Here is a 26997-nt window from a genome sequence, read left to right on the forward strand (position 1 = left end):
AAAGGCAAAAATAAACAAGCTTTTTTTATACAAATATGCGACAGTTATTGCACACTACTATAACATATCAGTTTTATGCATTTCAAAAAGAGTTCTATCCAACACGTGTTTTTTTAATGCAAAAACAATGAAATGAGGTGCATGATTTGAATGTATTATAGGTCTAAGGCCCACCGTTAAAAAAATTATTACCTTCCTCATGAGACTATATTTATTCAGTTATTCATCTTGAGTCAAGCCCTCTTCTTCCGTCTATCTTGTCTTGTATTATTAAATGGAGTAGAGATCACATAACAACTCACCAATATAATTTTCAGACTAAAAGTAATATTGTTTCCACATAAAAGTTTCTCATCTTAAAGAATGCAGCTCTGGCCTTCTCTATACGTATTCTAATTTCTTTGCCCATGTTCCAGTTCTCATTTAGATTACAACCAAAGTAGGTGATACTGTTATTTCTCTCTAGTTGTTCACCATAAGCTGTTACCACTTCCGGTTATACTGGCGTTTTACTGGCAATCATCACCTTTGTCTTTGCGGTGTTTAGCTTGAGTCCATATTCATCTCATGTTGTGGTAATCCTATTAATCAGATGTTGAAGTTCTTCGTAATTTCTTGCAATTAACACCGTATCATCCGTTTATCTCAAATTATTAATATTGATGCCATTCATTGTGACACCACATTGAACTTTCTCTACTGCTTTATTGAGAACAAACTCAGAATAGATGTTAACTATTAGTCAAAAAGAAGTAGAGGAGACTACCTACTCGTTGGACTGACGATCTCAAGAAAATGTCGAGAAATTGGATGCAAAGTGTTCAAAATAGAGCACAATAGACAAAAATGAGGGAAACCTATGTCCAACAGTGGACGCAAAGTGCTGTAGGATGATGATGATGATGATTAGTCAAAATGCAGTCCTGCCTTACTGCTCTTCGTATTTGAAGCTCTTTAAAAGTGTCCCGGCCAATCTTGATGTTTGCACGTTGATGCCAGTAAAGATTTTTAATAATGCGCAGGTCCTTATCATCAATACCAACCTGCTGAAGAATGGCAATCTTTTCAGTATGTTTTAGTCGATCAAAGGCCTTCTCAAAGTCAATAAAACACATATAAACTGGTTGTCCGACATATCTGCATCTCTGTACCATAACCTGAATACTTAGTGCTTCTCTGGTTCTAAGGCCATTGCGGAACCCAAACTGTGTAACACCAAGTTTTTCTATTTTGTGGTACATCCTAGAGTGCAAAATTTTTAGAAATATCTTTAAAACACCTCCGTAAGAATTTTTTTTGAGGGCTTTTGCTAACAGAGATGTTGCGTAGCCCTCATCTTGATTTACACTGGGGGGTAGGCTGGGTGCCTCGGTACTTGGGTAGTCTTTTTACTTTATCGTACTACATACGTAGTATGAGTATAATAGATAAAGTTATAGGATCGTGCAAAAAAATTTTTTTCAGATTTCACTTTTTTTCGACGTTTTGAGTCCCCCTGAGTCTAAAAAGCAAATAAAAAAAACATGTCGGAAGTATGTACGTATGTACGTACTATGTCGCCACCGCCCAGCAAAAACTACTGGGCCGATTTTGATGAAATTCGGTATGAGTAAGTTTAAAAAAATTTTGTCGAGAAACTAAGCTTTTAAAAAAAAACCTCTCAAAGGGGGGCCGAAATAGGGGGGTTATTTAGGGCCCATTTTTGCAAATTTTGACCGAAATGAATGAAATTCAACTCAAAGTAAGCTCATCGATAGGTAAATAAAAATACTTAATTTGACATTTCCAAATTCAAAATGGCGGCCAACATGGCCGACCGCCCACCCGACACATTTCCCTATCTATCTAAAAACTTGTTTAAGATAAGTTTAATTTGAAAAAGTCGTTATATAGCCTAACGATAGGGCTATAACAAGGATGTTATCGTTTTTCAGAAAAAGTTACGGGTTGCCTATATTTAAGGGGTCAAATTTTGACATAAATTTGAACTAGATTTTCTGAAAAATGGCTCCAAGGAATTTTTTTATTTTTTGACATATTTTTGATATCCTATCGTTAAATTGAATAACATTAGTCATATATCTTAACTCCCCATAGGAGGGGAGTTATGAATTTTTTATAAAAAAATATTCGAGTGCCCGTAACTTCCTTCTTAATAGAAACTAAAATTTGAAATTTTGCAGACATATATGGTACTTTATTATCTATTATCACAATAAATTTTACCAAAAATATGGCTTCCGGTTGAACTTGAAATGAATAAAAGATCTTAATTTTTTAGATACTCCCTATATATGTTAACATATTTTGAAAGAATGCAAAATTACCTTTCCAATGACATAAAATTCATTGCTGTAGCTCAAAAACTCGAAAAGTTACGGTAAATAGAAATTTTGCTATAAACTTATGTGTGTCCTCTCTCACGCGTTCATAGCAGAGCATTATTGTAGGGCAGTCAATGAGGGTATTTGGCTCCGAATTCCATCCTACTACATTGATGTACTTGATATTTTCACAGAAACAAAATCTACCCTATATACTATGGCGCTTTTATCTTGGGGCGGTTCCCACTTCTTCAAGGGGGTGGAAAATTTGTTGGTCAAAATAAGCACGGAAGTGGCTAAAGAACCTATTTCTAAGCAAAAACGGGTGTATACTTTTTTTTGAGAACTCAATACTTTTTGAGTTATGCGTAGTTGCAAATTGGGCATTTTCATTGAAAAATGACACCTTTTCGGACGGATTTTTTGTGAATACCTTAAAAACTATGCATCGAACTAAAAACACTATATAAAACATTTTTTAGATTATAAGTAATAAAGAGATTTGTTCCTTCGTAAATGTTCTATTTATAATACAAAAAGAGATATGGTAGGTGAAAATAATTTGTTTTTTGGTGCATGCTCAAATTGGTGTATTCAACTTGAAATAACAGAGGAACGGTAGGTTTTAGGTGTATAATGCTACCAACACCTTTTGTAGTTTTTGAAAAGGCCTTTAAAACGAGCACCGTTAAATGTCGATTACTTACAAACTAAGCGAGATATGGTGCAAAAAAATATATGACTAATGTATTTTAAGGAAAAATGAAAAGTATATACATTTAACTCCCCATCCACCATAATTTAAATGCATTCTTTTCCTTCTACAATACCTTTTAATATATATAGTGTTATTTCTTCTTTCAAAAAGTTGAATGGGTTTAAAATGAATGGTTTTTGTAAAAAATGTGATTAAATTATAGAATTAATTTTTAAATTTTCTTAAAAATCTTCCTTTTTCTCCATGTAATTCGAAAATAAAAATATTTCACCCCTGAGAAGTGGTGGGAACTTCCCCCATGATAAAAGCGCCATAGTATATAGGATAGATTTTGAATTAGGAGATTGGGCTACTCCCAAAATTTCATTAAAATCCATGCAGTAGGATAGAATTTGGAGGTAATATCTTGTTCTTAATCTCGCGCATTGACTGGCGTAATCGAAATAGAATGAAATGCAATAATTGTAAACTATTAATTTCTCAGAAAAATGAACTAATTTGAAATGAAAGTATGACTATAATATTCTATTGATTTATGCAATAACCTACACATCTATAGTGTGTCCCCGAAATATGGCATCGACCATTTTCTCAAATGCAGGAATTAATGATGCGTAGAACCATAAAATACTTTTAAGTACAGTAGGTGTTTCTAAAATATCAAAATAACGAGTAGTGTAGGAAACAAAGGTTGAACCTTGCAAAATGGACACAAGTCCGGTTTTATTTTTTTTTCTGGTATATCAAGGGGTGCTTATTATAAGACTAACTTTTTCTGAAAAAATTTCGCCGCGGAACCTCCCTTTTCACCCCTTTAAAGGGGGTAATTTGTGGTTTTTGCGGAACGTAGCCCTTCCTGTAACTTTTACAAAAAATTTCTTTTATAGAAATATGAAGAGGACTATATTTTCTACGATTTATTTCCAACACCATCTCTCTATCATCCACCGTTTAGCGGGGGTGGTGCCCTAAAGTTGACAAGTTTTTAAAAAAGATGTTTTAAAAAAAATATATTTTTCCCTAACTGTAACGGAAATTAAGAAGAAATCCTGCGGAAATTATTCACAAATAATTGACTGATTTTTTGGTATAGGTTTTACTTAAGGGTAATTGCCCTTTTTTTAATTACAGGGTGTTACATTTTAAAAAACCTCTTTTTATACCATCTGAACCGTTTATGCTAGAGTAAAAAGACTTTCAGCAATTACCCATGTACTGGTGCTATTTACAAATTTGTATAATGCACCCCAATTTTTCCCCGGAACCACCCCAAAAAAAAGAATTAATAAATAAATTGATTTTCTTGGAATCCTTCACACACAATGCCCTTTATTAATATGCTTCATACATCATTTTGTGGACGTTATTATTACCCATGCATGGACATCAAAAGCAATTTCCTAGTGCAACCCCTGAAGCAAAAAAAAATAAATAAAATGGGGGGTTTTTGTTTTTTTTTCGTCATCTGTTCGTTTTATTGATAAAGTACTTATGCAAAATAAAACAACACAGTGTAACCTACAAATTATGACTTATGCACATTTTACATTCTTTGCTCCCCAAAGCCACAGTGGTGGCCCAAAATAAATTTTTGCATATTTTCGCCACCTACATGCATTTTATTGCATTAATGCTACCTTAACAGCATAATATTTACCCTTAGGTGGTCGCTACGCAGTGGCGGATCCAGGGAGGGGTGATGGGGGTGATCACCTCCCCCCCTCTCAAACCAAGTGATATTATATTCAAAGATTATAAAAATATTCATTTATTTTATAGAAATTTAACCAATTGGCACCCCCCTCTTAACGATGCTGGATCCGCCACTGTCGCTTAAAGCATAAAAAGTCATTCTTATAAAAATAATATTAATATAATATAAGTATTTCTATAAAAATAAATGAATATTTTTATAATCTTCAAATATAATATCACTTGGTTTGAGAGGGGTGGGGGTGATCGCCCCCATCACCCCTCCCTGGATCCGCCACTGCTTAGTGACCACTTAGGGGTGAATATTGTGCTATTAAGGTAGCATTAACGCAATAAAATGCGTGTAGGTGGCGAAAATATGAAAAAATTTATTTTGGGCCACCACTGTAGCTTTGGGGAGCAAAGAATGTAAAATGTGCATAGGTCATGATTTGTAGGTTACACTGTGTTGTTTTATTTTACATAAGTACTTTATCAATAAAACAAACAGATGACGAAAAAATAAACAAAAACTGGAGCCCGTCAAAGCATATATGAGGTTTACGGCGCCACTGTGCCGTAACGGTTGCTTAAACGAAAAAAATGAATAGGACCTAATTTTTAGAGTAAATAGTGGTCTCTAACCTTGTATAAGTTTTGTTTAAAAAAAAATGAATAGGTAATGAGAAAATCGTAAAAACATGCTGGATAAGGTATAGGGGTAGTTTCTGCAGTATATTTTCAAGGATAGGGGTGGTTTGCGCAGAGAAAAAGCAAAAAACAAAAAAAAAATTTCAACCCCCCATTTTATTTATTGTTTTTGGCTACAGGGGTTGCACAAGGAAATCGCTTTTAGTGTCCATGCATGGGTAATAATAACTTGCACAAAATGATATATGAAGCATATTAATGAAGGGCATTGTGTGTGAAGGATTCCAAGAAAATCACTTTATTTATTAATTCTTCTTTTTTTTTGGGTGGCTCCGGGGAAAAATGGGGGTGCATTATACAAATTTGTAAATAACACCAGTACATGGGTAATCGCTGAAAGTCTTTTTACTCTAGCATAAACGGTTCAGATGGTATAAAAAGGGGTTTTTTAAAATGTAACACCCTGTAATTAAAAAAAGGGCAATTACCCTTAAGTGAAGCCTATACCAAAAAAACAATCATCTATTTGTGAATAATCTCCGCAGCATTTCTTTTTAATTTCCGTTACAGTTAGGGAAAAATATATTTTTTTTAAAAACATCTTTTTTAAAAACTTGTCAACTTTGGGGCGCCACCCTTGCTAAACGGTGGATGATAGAGAGATGCTGTCGGAAATAGATCGTAGAAAATATAGTCCTCTTCATATTTCTATAAAAGAAATTTTTTGTAAAAGGTACAGGAAGGGCTACGTTCTGCAAAAACCATAAATTACCCCCTTTAAAGGGGTGAGAAGGGGGGTTCCGGGGCGAAATTTTTTCAGAAAAAGTTAGTCTTATAATAAGCACCCCTTGATATGCCAGAAAAAAAATAAAACCGGACTTGTGTCCATTTTACAAGGTTCAACCTCTGTTTCCTACACTAGAGTAACTTTGTTATTTTTATAGAATTCCAGTATCTAGTACCATAACGATAATAGATCGGTACGATAAAGTTCTCGGGCGGCCCTTCCGTCCAGCGTTTTTTAAATATGGTCACATATTAGCACTAAACACTGGTTGTATTTTGTATATTTACAATGTTGTTACAAGATAACATAGTTATGCTAACATGTAAGGGAAAACTATGTAACGAGGTCGTTGCGTTGTTGCTCCAGGTAACTAAGTCAGTCGAAGAAAAGAGTTCGCTTTTCAAGACATTTTTATTTGGAATCAAAACATACAAAAGATAAGATAATTAGCCTTAATTACTCGTTAATAAAATATATTTATAATCTACGCATCGAGCTTTCTGTTCGGGCCGATGTGACGATATTTTGTACATGAATGAATGATTTTGACGATCGCGTGAAATAGGAATTGCTTTTATTAATACGACATGAATGTATAAGGAAAGGGAAGAAAGGGAATCTCGCTCAGCTCGCCAGATGAAAGACATATTAGGGATATACGATCACCGCTCGTATAAGGATAGGTAAAAGGATAGGTAAGAGGAAAACTGTCGGATTCGCTCAGCTCGCCAAAACGACAGCGGAAAATGGTCGGTAAATGCTACCCACATAAACTCACCTCTTATACCTCGCTGTTTTTTATTATTCTTCGATCAACGCTCCGAGAATAATCATCAACTAGGCTTTTCGATCCGACTTTTATATCGTCCAAGACGGTACAAAAACACGCTTTACTTAATTCATTGGCGTACTCTAGACGATAAAATTATATTATCGTCAAAGGCTATTGCGGAACCCAAACTGTGTAACACCAAGTTTTCTGTTTTTTGGTACATGGATGGCAATCATTTCAGTATAGTTTAGTCGATCAAAGGCCTTCTCAGAGCCAATAAAACACATATAAACTGGATGTCCGACATATCTGCATCTGTGTACTATAACCTGAATACTTAGTGCTTCTCTGGTTCCATGGCCATTGCGGAACCCAAACTGTGTAATACCAAGTTCTTCTATTTTTTGGTACATCCTAGAATGTAAAATTCGTAGAAATATCTTTAAAACATCTCCGTAAGGATTTTTTGAGGGCTTTTGAGGGCTGAATCCAATCAGCAAATCGCTGTCTATTCGCACTGGATAATCTTATAAAATCAAAAAATCTTACAAGAATTTCCAAGATCAAAATCTATAAATCCATCGTCAGACCTGTACTAACATATGGTTGCGAAACGTGGACCATGACCAAATCAAACGAAGAAAAGCTCAGACGTTTTGAACGAAAAATACTTAGAAACATTTTCGGACCTCACCACGGCATTAACAAAAACCAGTATAGGATCAGAACCAACCTCGAATTAAAAGAACTTTACAATGACACCGATATTATCCACGAAATTAAATCACAGCGACTAAGATGGGCAGGCCACGTGCACAGACTTCATAACGAGAGACTTGTAAGACTGGTATGGGAGAAGATTCCTACAGGTAAAAGACCACTCGGACGTCCCAGAATGCGTTGGAGAGATAACATCCAAGCATATCTCCGAAAAATGAACATCCCATTTGACCCTAGGTTGATAGAAGACCGAACAAATTGGAAGAAAGTTGTACAGTCAGCCAGGACCCAACCAGGGTTGTAGCGCTACGTGATGATAATGATTTTGCTAACAGAGATGTTGCGTAGCACTCATCTTGAATTACACTGAGGGTAGGCTGGGTGCCTCGGTACTTGAGTAGTCTTTTTTTAAACATGGTCACATATTAGCACTAAGCACTGGTTGTCTTTTGTATATTTACAATGTTGTTGCTGATAAATTAAAAGTATTTTTTAATATCCACAAGGAAAAATTTCCTCTAGCTGGCTGTATGCCATTAATTACAAAAAATTGAAGAGAAATCTTCTGTGTAAAAGGTATATTTATTTTAAAAACCCCAATAAATGGATACAATTACAAAACAGAACGTTTTCGCTCTAAAGAGAGCATCATCAGTGTTCTTTGCAAGCTCTACATGCTAAGCCACCAAAAATACATGGGTTAAAACCCTTAAAATGTAGACTAACAGTCTTACATTGAAATGTTATATACTAAGTCCTGACGATATGGATGAAATTAATATAGATACCCTAAGGCATTATATGACTATTCCACGAATACCCACAATTACAGGCACTATATGACACCCGCGTGCTTCGTGGAATAGTCATATAATGCCTTAGGGCCTTAGGGTATCTATATTAATTTTATCCATCGTAACGACTTAGTATAGAATATAGAACATTTCAATGTACGACTTTTAGTCGACATTTTAAGGGTTTTAGCCCATGTATTTTTGGTGGCTTAGTAAGGTATGCTTTATTGTCAAAAACTTTTCCAATTTGTGGACAAAGCTTACACAAAATAAAAAAATACAATAAAAAACAAAAAATAATAAAAAACTACAAACAAAACAAAAACAGAAACAGACACCAAATAAATGGCGTGAGTTATACTACTTAATACAATTGTATAGTTATTAAGTACACATTAAAAAATTTAAATTTATCAGCTATTAGCATAGCTAATTATCAGCTATTATCAGTTATTAGCATGTAGAACTTGCAAAGAACACTGATGATGCTCTCTTTAGAGCGAAAACGTTCTGTTTTTTAATGTAGTCCTTTATTGGGGTTTTTAAATAAATATACCTTTTACACAGAACATTTCTCTACAATTTTTTTATTTTTTAATAGTTTTATATGTTCGAATATATTAATTTTTGTACATCATCAGTTTGAACAGTTTTGTAATCAGTCGAACATCTTTATTCCAGGTTTTGAATATCTAATATATTTTGTCCCCTTTTCTCGACATTTAAAATATTAATTTATGATGGTAATTAATAGTAATTTGTGACATCTTTCTTTGAATGCTAAAAACCATTAACTGTCTCTACTGATACGATCATAAATAAAACTAACGATGGATCTTTATAATTTACAATACAATAAATTGAATTAATATTCCTGCAGCTCCTGCTAATTGCCTTTTAACGGTTATAGGCCAGTAAATGACGGGTTTGGAGTGTAATTTTACTTCGTCACAAAGGGTTTCCCTTATCCTCTACTTCACTTTTGGACTTGAGTCCAGGGTGGCTTTTACTTGAGGGGTGGAAGTCACACCTTCTAGGGAGTGAAAATATGCAGGTATGTTCAAAACAAGCTCGGAAATGGATAAACTGACTAATTCTAAGCAACTTTTGTTCTACAGAGATTTTCACTAATTCAATACTTTTTGAAGTTATTATTTGCGAGTGAAAATGTTTATTTTTCAACAAAAAAAAAACATATTTTCCAGAATATTTTGGATTTTTTTGTTTTTCTGTAAATAAGCACTTTGAACCGATGAAACTTACAGATCATATAAAAAAATACATAAGTAAAGTAAATTGTAAAGCAGGGGCCATTAATTTCATTTGGAATACTATTTCTTGGGAGGATCAGTACCTTATAGGTCTGGATCCCGCGCATGAAAAAGAAGTTGATTAATATCAAGCTGAAAATTTGTTAATAGCTTAAGGGTGTTTAGTCGGACAAACTTTAATATATAGGAACACTGGAACAGGGGAAGTTTTAATTGTGGAACAGGTTAAAAATTTGAAACGGTCAGACCACGAAAACGTCACATGCATTTTGTCCGACAGAACTTCCAATTAATTTGTTACCCTTTCATTAAACTCTCATGCAAAAATCAGGCTGCTATTTATCACCAAATGGGAATTATAATGAGTGGAACACGTAGAATATGTCAAATGACAGGACTTATGATAGGTGATAAATAGCAGTCTGATTTTTGCATAAGAGTTTAACTCTGTTCGGAGAGTTTAAGTCTATTCTGTCGGACAAAATAAATGTGCCGTTTTCGTGGTCTGACCGTTCCAAATTTTTAACCTGTTCCACAATTAAAACTGCCCCTGTTCCAGTGTTCCCATATATCAAAGTTTATCCGACTAGACACCCTTAAGCTATTAACAAAATTTCAGCTTGCTATTAATCAACATTTTTTTTCATACGCGGAGATTTCTCTCCATTTTTAAACGCTTTTATTTAGTTCAATAGTTTGCATCAAATCTTTAGACGTTAATTTGACTGCCTTTTCTTCAATGCAAATGAATGAAAATTTGCAGACATTTACATTCGCGGGAACAATTCACGAATAGTCAATAAAAATTTTTTTATGTTTATTAATTGTTTAAATAAAAAAACGATTTTAATGGAAAATGCTTAAATTCTCTTGTTTTTTACAATGTGAAAACTTGAAACTTTTACGAATTGTAGCTAATGATATGAACAATACATAATTTCACTTTTTACGTTAATTGTTTACGTTATGCTTCATAAATAAACAATAAAGTTTCAAATTTTTTGCCGATTCCGACTACTTTTCATGTTAGTACATGAGTGTAAGACTAAAGTGTAAGACTAAAAATTAAAAAATAAAAGAATATGAAAAAAAATTTTTTAAGACACGCTTTTCTTTAGTTACGAGTGACTAAAATTAAAAACATTATACAAAATCAACGAAAAAACAAAAATAAAAAAAATTGAAAAAATCTAACACATTCGATAAAGAAAAGCGTGGTGTGAAAACCGTTTATTCGATGAAGATGCGCCACGCTGTTCTTTGACGAATGTGTTAGATTTTTTCAATCTTTTTTATTTTTGTTTTTTCGTTGATTTTGTATAATGTTTTTAATTTTAGTCACTCGTAACTAAAGAAAAGCGTTTCTTAAAAAAATTTTTTTGAAGATATTCTTCTTTAGCGGCGAATCGATTGGGGGTAAAATTGTACATGAACCACGCGCCTGCGCACACTGACAGTATGTAGTTCATTGCTAATCTTTCAAGATAGGTATGTATGTATCTGTAACCGTGCAAATAAGTTATTAAAAGAATATATTAGTGGTTTTAGGAAATGTATTATTTATTTTAATTCTTGTGTTTTTGGATTTGTGTTTCCCTGTAGTAAAATAATAAAATATGTAGGCATAACATTTTTACAGTTTGTCGCCGTGTTGTGTAATTATATCCGAAACTTACGTGTCAATTCAAGTGGCTCGATGGCGTAGTTGGCAGAGCGGTGGGGCAGAGAATGGAAGCACACGGAAGGTCGCGGGTTCTAATCCTGGACGATTCATACTTTTTTTTATTTTTCGTTATTTTAATAAAAAATTTTTGAAAGTGGTAGATAAGAAAGTTAGTTTAATTTTTAAATAAAATACAAATAACCTGTTAAGTATATTTACTTCGTTTAAATTACCTATATAATAGAAGAATATCTTCTTACGTGCGTACAAAGTACACACACATTCTTTTTTTCATATTCTTTTATTTCCTGTCTCCTTTCCGTCCTTTACTGTCATTCTGACTCCTGCGTTTTTAAGTCTTCTTCAACTTCTTGCCGCCACTTTGATCTTGGTCTTCCTCTTTTCTTTGTTCCTCCCGGATTCCACTGCTTCATCTCCTGTCCGCCAGATGTGACCTAAGCATCTAACTGTACATTGCTTTATTTTGGTCACGATATCTTCTTTCAGTATTTTCATAATATCTGCATTTGTTCGACTTCTATATTCATTTTGCTCTGTTCTGATTGATCCCAGTTTGGTACTCATGATCTTTCTTTCCACAATTCTTAAGTTTTATGAAGTTATACTTCTTTAGGCACGAGGGTGAATTTTTACATTCATTGGCGCATGCGCACACCGACAGTATGGTATTAGTTGCTACATTTTTTAAGTTATGTAGCGCAAATAAGGTGTGCGTGAAAAGAATATATTATTAGTGTTTTTAGTAAATATATTTATTATAATTTTTATGTCTGTGGATTTGTCTTCCTCCTAATATAATAAGTATTATTGAAAATGTTTATTTCCAATTAATGTTTCTGTCACCGTGATTGTAATTATGTCCTAGAAATGATCGACTGAATACAAAAGCGGTGGTAGCTGATCGATAGAGCATTCGCCTAGGGATCGAGAGGTCCCCTGTTAGAATCCGGACAAAGTCATATCTTTTTTTTTTTAATTTTTGGTATTCTTTTTGTTCTTTCTAAAATTAGTTTAATATTTAAATGCAATACAAAAAAAACTATTTAAAGTAGATATATTGATTTCGTTGAAATCATAATATGAAGTTAGATTATATTATAATAGAAGTATAACTTCTTACGTGCGTACAACGTACACACACTTTCTTTTTTTTTTTTTTTTTCTTTAAGTGGTGTTTATTTGCAAAATAAGCTTTATTCGCTGCCAATATTTTTTCTTTTATTTCTGACATTCCTTCACCGGTTTTGCTTATTGTCACTCCCGGGTATTTGAAATGTTCTACATCTTCAAACTCTGAATTCCCTATTTTGGTTGTACCTTTTATTGGTGTTTTCCCTAGTCTTAATATTTTTGTCTTTGCTTGATTTAATCTGAGTCCCATTGTCTTCCCTTTCTCTTTTATTCCTTCTAGCATTTCTTTCTATATGTGTCTATTCTTTGTAATAATAACAATATCGTCTGCATAGGCGATTATTAAGATGGTAAATTGGGGGTGATTTTCAAAAATTTTTTAGCAAAAAAAAGTACCATATATATTTTGAGCGTAACTTGCTTTGATGCTACAAATTAAAAAAAAAAAACAAAAATAAAGCTTTTTTTAAGTACTTTAGAAACGTTTGGACGATTTTTCCCCGAAAAGTTGAATTTTTCTGTTATTTCACGTTGAAATATTCGATTTCGAATTCGAAGAATAAGAACCTACTTTTCGTGAGCTACAACTCTGCTTCTACTGGATTTACAGGCTTCATACATACAACATTTTCGTTATTTTATGAGTTACATTTTTGCTAAGAATATGTTTCTTCGATGAAATACTTCAAATCGCCGTATATCACGTTCATCGACTGTCCTAGTAGTGGTAAACCGTTAAAAGAAGCTATTATTAAAAGCTTGTTAGAACTTTCATGGTCCTTTTACACGCCAGTTAAATTAAAATTGTAGTGTGCTTTACGGGCGTTGTCAATAAAGCAGCAGTTTTACGACTTTGTAATCTACATATGATTAATGGTGTTGGAGAGCTGCCAAGGAAGCTACAATGCTATGTTGCTTATTTGAGTGATTGTTATTTTATCCTTTATATAAGATAGGATTTGGGAACGTGCCCTAATGCTTGTGTTTGCGCAAAAAAAGCTTTATATTTAATAAGCTTGTATTGTGGAATTCGCCTGGTCATCAATACTTTGAGACGAATATGTTCCACGTACAGACTAGTTTAACAAAAATACTGGAAATATTGGGGTAGTGGATCATCTGGTATAGTCTAGGGACCAGGGCTGTTTCGTGGGCGATCAAAGTCCACGGAATTTCCGAATGTATTGTCTCTAACATATTTTTGACTTCACGTGACACTTGATATGGATATCGAAGAAACCCAATTTGGATTCCGTAGAATGAATGAATGAATTTATTTAACTACATTACACAATTACAAGGTTTGTAGCAAGTCAGACTTCAATGATTTAAAATAAACAAGTAAAAACCTATCTATACTGTTATGATCTGCTTTCTCTTACTTTTATATTAATTAGTATTTATTTAATTAATTATTCAATTGTCGCAAATCATACATAAAAAAATTAAGAAAAATCTCAGGGTGCCTTTTTTTATAAAAAAATCAACTAAATTATCTTAGGTTATACTTATCCTTTCTCGTGGCTTCAGTATCTCTTAGTTGATCCTTATCGGGATAAAATAGGAAAAGGAAATAAATAGAAATATGTACCATAAATAAGCACATACAAATACCTTTATTGTCAAAAACAATGTTCTGAAAATTTATCAATTAAATCCTGTGGGCATAACTGTCCAAATGAAACTTTTTTCATATAAATTAATATAATTCAAACAAATATTTATCGCTTTGTTCTTGATACCATTAATAAAACAAGCTAAACAAACCAATTTAGGTATTCGCAAAACTACTTATACTTCCTATTATATTTTTGAAATGTTGTAATCTTAATTCATATGCTTTTACGCAAAAAAATTTAACTTCTGATTATAAAGAAAATCTATCACATAAGTTATTGACTGACCTTTTTGATTCACACACAATGATGTCTCCTCTTGACCCAAACAGCTCTTCCTTGTTGATTATGTTAGGCTACCAATCAAAGCCCTCTCCGTTCTCAGCATCAATCCAGCAGCATACCAGCAAATATTTCTCCAAAACACGAGCCAGGCCTCTTTTGACCAGTACTCGTTCAATAAACTCCAAAACTCTCTCCTCTCTTTCTCACAATGATAATCTCCTGAGACCCAAGTATCTTTTTTTACTTGGTGTCACAAATAATTTTAATAACTATAGTTCTTGTTACTTACTCTCTTGGACTTTACAGAATCAAAGAGGTATTTCTTCTCCATTTGATTTGTCTCTCGTTCCACTTTTCAGCTACCCTTCACTATCAAACAACCACAAGTACTTGCTTCTGAACTACTCACGGAAACTTTTGACTGCTCTTCTCGGATGCCGGTCACATAATAATCTCCTTTTCCAAACTGTCTGAACATTCAAAACTTCTTTCTCCCCATTCCAACTTGCCAAGATATTCAGAAACATTTCTCTCTCCACATTCCTCTCTTTTCATTCGAAAAAACCCATGCACTCTTGCAACAAATACTTCTACTCATCCTAATTACTTTTCGGGAATTCTACAAATATTCTTGGGCTTAAACAAAAGGACTTAAAATTCCGAATTTCTCTACCTTATTTTTCTAAAAACTAATAATTACAATTACCTGTGGATTTTGCCTTTCCCGTAACAAAACAATCTTTTTAAAATTATAATCCGAAAAAAATTGTCTTTTCACTTCACTTATTTACAAATGTCTTTAATTCTTCAGGAAAAAACTCATTAAGGATAAACCCACTGCGTAAAAGCTAACTTCTAATAAATAGTTACAAATCAATATACAGGATGTATCAAATTTATGTGCCCGCGTTATATTAAAATAATTAAATTTTTATTATATCTTTGATTGACAAAATGATACACAATAGTACATAAAATATTAGAATATACCTAAAATACATAAAAAATACCTAAAATATACAAATAATAATTTCACATACAAGTATATCACAAAAAATTCAATTTTAAATAGTATAAATTATGTAAGTACTTTATAACAGCTCAGTAGTAAAAGATATTATATAGATGAGTACTTTCCACGAACTTCAATGAAACTTGAAATATTTAAGGTAGAGGCGTAGGTACCCGTGAAGCTCTCTTTGCATTCAACGTCAACGTACTAATCCAGAGATGCTTGGGTGTGAACCAGGATATGTACGTCTGTTTCATACATTACAAGGCTTTCGATAAAGTCCGCAACAAACAGCTAATGAACGTCCTCAAAGCAAAATAATTACAATACAATAACCTTCGAACTATAACAAATATATATTATAAACAGTAGGCACACATACGCATTAACGAACACACATCAGAAGAGTTCGAAATTCAAAGAGGAGTGCGACAGGGTTGTGTATTGTCACTACTACTATTCAATGCATACTCGGAAGATTTTATGAAAAGAGGTCTTGAGGAAGAAACAGCAGGAATAAAGGTAAATGGAACGCCAATTAACAACATTAGATATGCGGACGATAATATCATAATAGCAGATAACCTTAAATACCTCCAAAAGCTAATGAACAAGATAGTTGAGTATGGAAAAGAATATGGATTATCAATAAACATCAAGAAAACTAAATTTACGAGGATAAAAAAACCCAAAATAATGATGAAAGCCTGACAATTAAAGGTAAAACTTTAGAACAAGTAGAAAACTACAATTATCTTTGCACAATAATTAATCACATAAAAGATTACTCCAAAGAAATCAAAGTTCGAATAGAGAAAGCAAGAACAAACTTCAATAAAATGAGAAAGGTACTTTGTGCAAGAGAACTGAATTTAGACTTGAGAGTTAGGCTGGCAAGGTGTTATATTTTCTCGACTCTACTTTACAGGATAAAAGCATGGACACTTAACGCGTCGACTACTAAAAAGTTGCAAGCATTTGAACTGTAGGTGTATAGAAAAATCCAGAAGATATCATGGACCGAGCATGTAACAAAAAACGAAGTCATGAGAAGAGTCAACAAAAGACTGGAAATATTGGAAACCATCAAGACACGAAAGCTGCAATACCTAGGGCATGTTATGCATAATGAGAGATACAACATACTTCAATTAATTCTACAGGGGAAAATCCAGGGCGAGAGAAGTGTAAGAAGAAGAAGAATCTCATGGTTGCGTAACTTAAGGGAATGGTACGGATGCACATCAACCGAACTATTCAGAGCAGCGGCATCTAAGATCAGAATAGCCACGATGATTGATAACCTCGTCACTGAGATGGCACGTAAAGAAGAAGAAAATATATTTTGACTCGCTGAATTCATCATCATTATCATCAATGGCGTTACAACTCTTCGTGAGTCTTTTCCGCCTTTACTATTGCCTTCCGTGTTTGTCGGTCGTATGTCACCAATTCCCATTGTCTCACTCCCATTTTCTCCAGATCTTCTTTGACTGCATCTTTACACCTTTTTCTAGGCCGTCCTACAGACCTTTTTCCATCTGTCTGGCCTTTACCTGTATCTGTGACTGTAGCTCGTTATTGTATCTGCGCCTCCATTTCTTTGTCACGCTGTCTCTGCAAGGGCCATATATCATTCGAAGTATTTTACGTTCCCACACCAGCAATTTATTTACTTCTCTTTTTGTTAGCGTCCATGTTTCGCTCCCATAAGCGACTGCTGGTCGTATTATGGTCTTATATATCTGGATTTTTGTACCTCGTGAAAGAAGTTTTGACTTCATTAGATGTTGCATTACAAAGAAAGATCTGTTTCCTGCCATTATTCGCGTTTCAACTTCTCGGTCTATTTTGTTGTCATTTGTGTTTGTTGCTTTGTTATTATCAATTTAGCTGTTTAACTGACTTTTGGCCTTCGGTAATAATGTTATATTTTATTCTGCGTTTAAATTATTCAAAAATACATTTTCTCAGAATTCGAAAACAAAATGAATGCATTTAAAAAAGCATTATACCGAAATTTTGCGCCTACGCTCTTAAAAACCATTAAAATATTATACATTTTTGTAATCAGTATTTCAAAAGCTTTTAAATGAGGTGTCACATGATGTACTTTTCCACTACAAAAATCAAAGTTATGCCTGTCACCTGAAGAGGGATCGCGTAAAGTTCGAAACGTTGATGCCATAATATACTATGATTATTTTAAAAAATCGCCCTGTCAGAGCGTTTTGTTTATGTGTTAAAAATATAAATAAGTTAATTAGTGGGTGGGGTAACACTTATTCCAGTGCACTGTGTATGTGTAATCCAGTCTCTAGTAATATTTCCATCTCTATGCAAATCCTTCTTGGCGGTAAGTGTTAAATTGAACCACTTGTTTTATAGTCGGATTCCTCGTTCTTCTTTTAAATGAAAAGCACTTTTCCATTGTACGAAATTTATATTCAGCTCTTTAATACTCTTTAGTTATTATATCATACATTTACTCGAAATGGCCTATAACTCTGCCTTTTCGCGAGATGTAGCCTCTTTCTCAACGTCACGTTCGTGTTTTATTGCTATCGTAAATATGCCGTCAATGCCCTATTTAATTTCGGTGTACACTTTTTCTTGCTTGATTCCACCACGTTACTTTATAACATAACGGATAGCCTCATAACATCTTTTATTAAGCGGTAATCAAAAAGAAATTAATAACAACTAAAAATGGACACTGTGGATTTTTGTTACGGTCTTTGAAAATGAGTTCTCTACGATAGAAAAGAAGGATTTGACAAACGTACATACAAAGATATATATCAAATCTATAAAAATCACCCCCTCTGTGGCTCAGTAATAAGAGCGCCTACCTTTGGATCAAAAAGTCCGAATGGTCGTGAGTTCGAATCTCACCAGGGTCAGAAATTTTTCGTTTATTATGAATTAATAAATGAAAATATTTTCTGCCCTTGTGGGATCGGTACTCACCGGAGGGACCGCAGACGTTCGGATTGATAAGTTGGTAGATTGCCATGATACGTTGCAGGGTTGGTATGTCGAGTTAAAACGCTGACTCTAACTTAAAACTTTATTTATGATTTACAACATCCATCAACATAAGGTTACTAAGATGTTGCTTCGCGGGGTAGTCCTTCAGGAGACCCTTCTCGCATAACTGCTAACTAGCATAGTAACGCTTTTAATCTTAATATGAATAATAACAATACCATAATGCCAATAATAATCCCTCTGTGGGCTATTTATATCTTCTTATAAGTCGGACTTTGAAAAGTAAACGATACGTGAGTCTCTGCGAGGTTACACAAAACAAACTCCGTCAATCAACCTTCGTTTTTTTTGCGTATGTAGAAACAACATTTTTGTAACAACCTAATTATTTAAATTATATACATTTTTTAGATACATATTATATTATACAGTAAGGGTTTTTCCCTTACTGTACAGGATACAATTAGCGTCTCTTTGCAAAGACAATGACGTCGACTTTGCAAAGTAACATGACACTTACTCAACACACACACTACACATTACTCCCCTGAGTTAGTGATAAGTTATAGTCCAAAAAATCATTATGAAATTGACTGGTCAGTTGGTTGTGAAAACCAGTGCCAATAAAACACAAAAACACACACTATAAAAATCAAAAGAGGAATTAGACAGAGAGACACGTTATCTCCCAAACTCTTTACGGCAGTACTGGAACATGCTTTCAAACAATTGGAGTGGGACGCCAAAGGAATAAATGGCGACGCCGAAAGTCCACCTACGATTCGCAGATGACATAGTTCTTATAACAGACAACTAATTAGAACTATGCTTACTGAGTTAGATGCCGCCTGTAAGAAAGTTGCTTTAAACATAAATTTTGGAATGACACAATACATGACAAACCTGGTACCAAGCTAAAATTCAAAAGTCGATTTCAACGAAATAGCATTGGTCCATAAATATCCGAATTGTCAGGGACAATCAAACTGCCGAACTACAAAGAAGAATTACCGTAGCATGCGCTGCATATGGAGCTCTATCATACATCTTCAAGAGAACATGCCAAATTATTTGAAAAAGAAGACGTTCGACCAATGTGTGCTTGTAGCCTGACTTACGGTGCTGAAATACCATCGTTAACCCAGGCCACAGCAACAAAACTTAATAGAATAATACAAAATGTCCAAGAGAGGACGTGGTGGTTCCGCGGGAGCGAAGTTTAGAATCTCCCTTGCTCTTCCTGTAGGAGCAGTAATTAATTGTGCAGATAACACAGGAGCAAAGAACTTATATATTATCGCTGTACAAGGTATTGGTGGACGACTTAACCGTCTGCCAGCTGCAGGATCTGGGGACATGATTGTAGCCACAGTCAAAAAGGGTAAATCAGAATCATCAGGCAGCGGAAACCATTCAGAAGGAAGGATGGTGTCTTCATTTACTTTGAAGATAATGCTGGGGTTATAGTCAATAACAAAGGTGAAATGAAAGGATCAGCCATCACTGGTCCAGTTGCAAAAGAATGTGCAGATTTATGGCCCAGAATTGCATCAAATGCAAGTAGTATTGCTTGATGTGTATATGTTTAAGAAAAATAGAATAGGATATTGTTCCTAAAAGAAAACTTAGAGTGGCCCAAAGAAGAATGGAACGGTCACTACTTGGACTAACTTTCAGAGACATAGTTAGAAACGAGGAAATCAGAAGACGGACAGGCGTCACAGATGTCATAGAGCGAATAGCATGGCTGAAGTGGAATATGGCGGGCCATGTAGTCAGAATGAAGGACGAGAGGTGGACCAAAAAAATACAGTACGGAGACCACGAGCAGATAGAAAAAGTAGAGGTAGACCACCTACACGATGGACAAACGGCCTCCAAAGGGTTGCTGGGAATTGGTTGCAGCAAGCCCAATACCGAGAGAACTGGAAGAAATTAAGGGTGGCCTATGGTCAACTTTGGATGCAGAAGGCTAGATGATGATGATGATGATACGGAAGAATCACCTTTTAATCTGATAAATATTGACAGAAAATATGTTCCGTTGGTGGTTAACGGAAACAATTAACTTAAATTAAAATAAGTGTAACACAACGAACAGTAATATATTTATTTATTTTGGGTAAACAAGCGTGCTTCGTTTATATCTCGTAAGGGTGTGTTGTTGACCTATCCCTACGCCCGCTGGGGTGTGACTCCGACGGGAGGTTGTGAATCGACTGAACTGAAAACACATGTCTGTGGTTTTAAGTTAAGGCTAATTTATTGACATAAAGACGCTGGCCCTTTAGAAGTGTCTTCGAATGCATTTCTAAAGTGATTTATTAAGGTCTGATAAGGTAATTATTTAATGAGGAATGTGTTTCCCAGAAAAAAACATTAATTTTATACAATCTGGTTTTGTATTTTAGGAGCGAAACATATATGTGAATTTTAAATGACCCATATTATTTTCATTTAGAAAAGAAATTTAATATTTAAAATTAGCAATTAAGAAAATAATAAATAAAGCGTATCGCTATAAATACTTTTATATCTTTATTAAGATTTTTAACCTAGCTTACTGCATATTTCAATATTTTTGACCATTAATACCTTATTCTATGGCTGATATACTAACCTATTTTCTATTTTGTTACAGTGGGTGCAGACAGTAGGCATTTATTTTCGAATTGTCAATTGTCTCCATATTGTAGCCCAACAAATAGTCCTAGAAGTAGTAGAAAAAGGCAACCTTTAAGAGAGTCGCGAAGAGTTAGTATAGAAAAATCAGGAATGTACCTGCAACTCAATCAGTACAGACTCATGGACAGCATCGGTCAGGTAAGTCATAGATATCCATATTCTCTTTATTATGTAATAAACTAAAAATGGTTTCAAGGTGGCGTAGATAAGCATTAATAAGAAAATACCTGAAAAATATGTCCAATTAATAAAAAATTGACTTGTAGCGGTTTTTTAAACGTATTTCCGTAGTTCTTGATAATGTCTCTGTTTCGTTTTCGTCCGGCCTTCAAGTCAAGTCAAATTTATTGATCACATGCGACATTATACAAAGAGTCTTCTTCTTCTTGATGTGCGTATCTGCGACGAATAAGAATTAAGAATACTATAACATACACTTCTATAAATAAATATTTAAAAAAAATGTTTGTCCTAAGTGTTGCCTTTTTTTTAGCCATCAATATATAATTTTCTGTACCTACTTTAACATTACTTTTTGTATCTTTGTGTTTTATCTTTGTTAAATAATCATTGCATCTAAATTGTAGTCCTGTCGCCAGTGGGGGTACAACGGTCTCCTTAATCCAGATGGACTTACCCAAGTTTTTTATGTATTTTGAACCGTAGAACACGAATTCTTTGGGTAACAGTCGATCCGGATGTCAATAAGATTGTTATAAACAAAGAACTTGTGGAATCATATAACATTTTTTGTATTTTTTGGGTCATTCTAAGCAAAAATGTTTTTACAAGTGTTTTCGTAGGATGCATAGTTTTCGACATAAACGCTGTTGAACTTTCAAAAAGTCGAAAAATTGCAATTTTTGAACCCGAATAACTTTTGATTTAAAAATAAAATAGCAATTCTGCTTACCGCATTTGAAAGTTCAAGTCAAATTCTATCGGTTTTGATTACTTTTATTGCTAAAAATTAATTTTTTTATTGTTATCATCATCAGTGGCGTTACAGCTCTTTATGAGCCAAAGCCTTCTTCAGAACAATCCTCCGTTCGCCCCTGTCTCTGGCAACTCTTCTCCATGCTCTAATTCCAATAGATTTCAAATCATTTTCTAGGTTGAATTTTTTTTTTTTGTTAAACAAAGCTATAAACACATAGTGATTGAATGATGTTTTCAATGCATTTCTCATTTGAAATCGAACGAGTAGGCGCGCATACAGACAATTTCTACGTAGATTACGTACATTAAGAGTAAACAGTAGCGATCAACAGGTAGCAACAAAATATAACTTCGGGAGATAGTATCATTAACTTTGGCAACAGTGGTAATCTTTGACATTATCTAAGATTAATATTTTGACAATATCATAGTCGCGCTAAATGGAAGTAATAGAAAACGATTTTATTATTAATAAATAGATATTTATAAAAATAAACCAAAATGGGTGAAAATTTTATGTTAAGATAGGTATTTAGAAAGGTATTTGCATGAAATATATAATAATAATAATAAAACAATAATAAACAATCATTTTTTGTTGTGAAGCGAAACAAATTTTGATTTTCTCATAATTTTGGCACGGTTTTTAATGGACTTTTTCTTGGAAGGTTTCACTTTATTTTTCGTTTGATTTACTTTTTCCATTTTGTTAAACTATTGATAATATTTTTAGAATAAAAAATCCTCCTAAAACTTTATACAGGGTGTAACAAAAATACAGGTCATAAATTTAATCACATATTCTGGGACCAAAAATAGTTCGATTGAACCTAACTTACCTTAGTACAAATGTACACATAAAAAAAGTTACAGCCCTTTGAAATTACAAAATGAAAATCGATTTTTTCCAATATAGCGAAAACTAGCGGTGACATTTTTATAACATTTATTCTAGTTATTCTAGTTGTCGATAGATGGCGCCATAATAAAAAAATATTTTTTTTTTAATTAGATAATAATATTACAAATATAATCTGTATAATTTATAAGACTATACAAATCAAAGAAAATACCATTTTATAAACGCAAGAAACACATTTGATTTGTTTTTATTCCAAATTGAAAGTAAAATGTGACAACTGTCAGATGTAACTAAAATGTCATGTTAGAATAAATGTCATAAATGTGTATTATCACGGACTTACCCTTTTTCCTATCATTTGTTACGCACTGAAATATGATCATGAAAAGGACAATACCTACCTACATATAACTAAAACTCACAATTAACAACAATCTATTCTTTCAAAGAGGCCAACAACTTATACAACAACAACAAATATATAATAAATTAACTATCAATAAACACTACTTTCCTATGAAACAACAAAAACGAATTCTTAAATTAACACACTACTGCACTGAACAGATATCGATAAAGATGACAGAACAGATTAGAGAAAATCTGACGCAGGTTTGTCAAAATGACAGTGATAATTTCTCTATGTTGCCTAATTAGTTATTTAGTTATAATATGTTCGATTTCTTGTTAGAAATAAAAAATTTTAGTAGTTCCAAGATTACACAAAATCTAGGGATGGGATAAAAAAGTTCATTTGAACAAAGTTTTTTTTCTTCTTAATGGCGGTACACGCTCCTTTTTTCAATATTTTATTTAGTTATAGAGTAATTTCCACCTACTAACATATTTCTGAAATCGGGCTGTGTACCGCCATTCTTTATGATATTACCAATATGTGAGCCAAATATCTCGACAAAATATTCAAAATTAGAGCCGCAATCTTGGAACGCGTTTAAAACCTGTTAAGAGTAGCCTCTTAAGGGTAGCCTCTTAAAACGCAAGCATTGTGCACGGGAAACACTATGTGTTTATGGCTTTGTTTAACTAATAAAAACTTAATTTTTATCAATGCAAATAATCAGAACCGATAGAATTTGACTTGAATTTTCAAATGCAGTAAGCAGAACTGCTATTTTATTTTTTAGTCGAAAGTTATTCGGGTTCAAAAGTTGCACTTTTTCGATTTTTTTAAAGTTTAACCGCGTTTATCTCGAAAATTATGCATCCTACGAAAAACTTGTAAGACCATTTTTTGCTGAAAATCACCCAAAAAATACAAACAAATGTTTTGTTTTGCGAAAAATCGCTGTTATGTAATTCCTCAAGTTCTTTGTTTATAACAATCTTATCGACATTCGGATCAACTGTTACCCAAAAAATTCGTGTTCTACGGGTCAAAATACATAAAAACAATTTGGGTAAGTCCGTCTGAATTAAGGAGGCCCTTGTACCCCCCCTGGCCACAGGACTATCGTATTTGTATTTTCATACAACTAACGATATCTATTCCTATAATCATTTCTCTTCAATGCGTTGTATAACCTTTGACAAAATAAATATAAATATTTTTAAAATGTTTCCCACCCATTATTCGGATTTTGAACTTTTTAAAAATAACTTTTATATAATGAATAAAATAAAATAATAACAATTCCTTGACCCCTTGCCAGATGTTAAAAAATATGTTTTTATAAAATTACGAAATAAGAACAATATTTACGTTGTTAGAACTGTAAAAATGTTTATCAGCACGTAAAATAGCAATTATTATATCTACGTCAAAAACAACTGTGTACAATGTTTTCAAACAACTAATGGCAACATTCAACATTAAATGTTTGTTATAGTTTTTCTGTATGATAAAATACGGCTCGTGGTAGATTAAATAATATACATGTTACAGTTCAAGTTGATTATCCAGTTGGAGTTAGTTGACTTTTCCTAGTTCGAGTCGACTCAAACGGCTGGTTTTAGTAAAAGTTGATTATAAATATAAAATGAAGATTTTTATTCAACATTTACTAGTAAAAGTAGACTCCAACTAGTTAAAGTATACTCTTGCCAATGCCATTTAGTAAAAGTTGATTCACACAAACAACCGATTCTAGAAATTAAATGTTACTGTATATTATGTTCAAATCGTGATATTTATAGTCCAGGCTGTATCGTCGCCCCCGTTAGGTAAATTATTCCAGTTCGATTTTTTTGCACAAACTTACTCAAAAAGAGGTCCTTATAACGAATCCACAGGGTGTCAGGTGGTACCGTAGTCGAAAAATTGTTTAAACAATTTTTTTTACACAAATTCACAAAAAAAATTCACTTCGGACATTTTTTACATCATTAATTTGGGTCATTGGAGCAAAAGAGGTCTTTTGTGATTTTTCTGTAAAATTTATTGTTCTCGAGTTATACGCGATTTAAAATTTGAAAAATGCGAAAATTACCATTTTCAAGGCTTAATAACTGAGTTAAAAATTATTTTTATAAAAGTCAGAAAGTCACCAAATCAAATTTTAACGACCCCCCTACAAGGTACTGAAGAAATATTTGTCATTATTGTATTACTAAGCTGTTATTTTTAATTATTAACAATGATGGTTAGGAGCGTATTGAGGCGGCTGTCAATGTGAGTGCGACTGAGATGCACCATTGGACGGTCGGAATAAGAATCTTACTCGCACTCACATTGACGGCCGCCTCAATACGCTTTTAGCGCTCACTGTTGATAACTAAAAATAACAGCTTAGTAATAAAATATTGACAAAAATTTCTTCAGGATACTACTATCATTGTTTGATTTGCGTGTATAGATATAATGCTATGTGGAAATGCGATCAATGATTGTCCCCGTTTAGGATTTTGTCCTCTTCAGGGTTTTCTTCAGGATCTTGTAGGGGGAGCTTTAAACTTTGATTAGGTGACTTTCTGACTTTCATAATAATAGTTTTTAATTGAGTTATTAAGCCTTAAAAATGGTCATTTCGCATTTTTCAAATTTTAAATCGCGTATAACTCGAAAACTATCAATTTTAGAGAAAAATCACAAGAGACCTTTTTTGCCCCGAATGACCAAAATAATCTAAAAAAATTTGTCCGGAGTGAAATACTTAGTTATTTATAAAACAGTTCGTGAAGTGTGCTTTTTGCGCACTCACGCGATGTTTAGAGCACGAGCGGGCCGCAGAAAGTACTTCACGCACAGTTTCATACAATATTTTATCTACCAAAAAACAAATAAAAAAACTGCAACTCTTCGTCACTGGAATACATTCCTATTTTACAATTTTTTAGAACTTTGACATTTAAAAATTCAAACTTCTGTCAAACCACATCATCATTCTCTCTGCCTTATCCCTATGCGGGGTCGGCTTCCCTAATTGCATTTCTCCACACAATTCTATCTTGGGTCATATCAATGTTAATCCCCTTTACCAACATGTCCTGCCTTATCCTCTCCCCCCAGGTCTTCTTTGGTCTTCCTCTCCTACTCCTTCCAGGAATCTGCACTTCAGCTATTCTTCGTATTGGGTGGTTAACTTCTCGACGTTGAACATGACCAAACCATCTTAACCTATGCTCTCTTATTTTGGCATCAATTGGTGCCACACCTAGACTTCCCCTAATATACTCATTTCTAATTTTATCCTTCTTTGTCACTCCTGTCCTGTCTTTGTCACTTCTGTCAAACCACAAAACTGTCAAAACTTTTTTTGTAATTTATTGCTCACATGTCATCACCATGACAAGGCTAAAGTTAAGGATATTTCATTATATGAAAGTGTGCTAAAAAACAGTGCGAAAAAGTAAATCCCATTTAAAATACATTATTACTTCAGGCACACTTTAAACCCTTAAGGTGATACAGTAGCGATCAACAGGTAGCCAAAATGCGTTCCAAGATTGCGGCTGTAATTTTAAATATTTTTTCGAGATATTTGGCACACGTATTCGTAATATAATAAAGAATGGCGGTACAGAGCCCAATTTGAAAAATATATTAATATGTGGAAATTACTCCGTAATTAAATACAATATTAAAAAAACGAGCCTGTACCGCCAT

General features: G+C 33.5%; 1 protein-coding gene and 1 pseudogene across 4 annotated transcripts in view; both read left to right on the plus strand.

Moving 5' to 3' along the window:
* Nucleotides 1-26997, plus strand: part of LOC126881766 (calcium/calmodulin-dependent protein kinase kinase 1) — a 391062-nt gene that overhangs the window by 302245 nt on the left and 61820 nt on the right. For all 4 annotated transcript variants that reach the window (XM_050646245.1, XM_050646244.1, XM_050646247.1 and 1 more), the window contains one exon: nucleotides 21090-21271. In XM_050646245.1, coding sequence (XP_050502202.1) covers nucleotides 21090-21271 — 182 coding nt within the window. The remainder of the gene's footprint in view (nucleotides 1-21089; nucleotides 21272-26997) is intronic.
* LOC126881769 (60S ribosomal protein L23-like) lies at nucleotides 19621-20072 on the plus strand (annotated as a pseudogene).

This window comes from Diabrotica virgifera, chromosome 3, assembly GCF_917563875.1.
Source record: "Diabrotica virgifera virgifera chromosome 3, PGI_DIABVI_V3a".
Classification (NCBI taxonomy): domain Eukaryota; kingdom Metazoa; phylum Arthropoda; class Insecta; order Coleoptera; family Chrysomelidae; genus Diabrotica; species Diabrotica virgifera.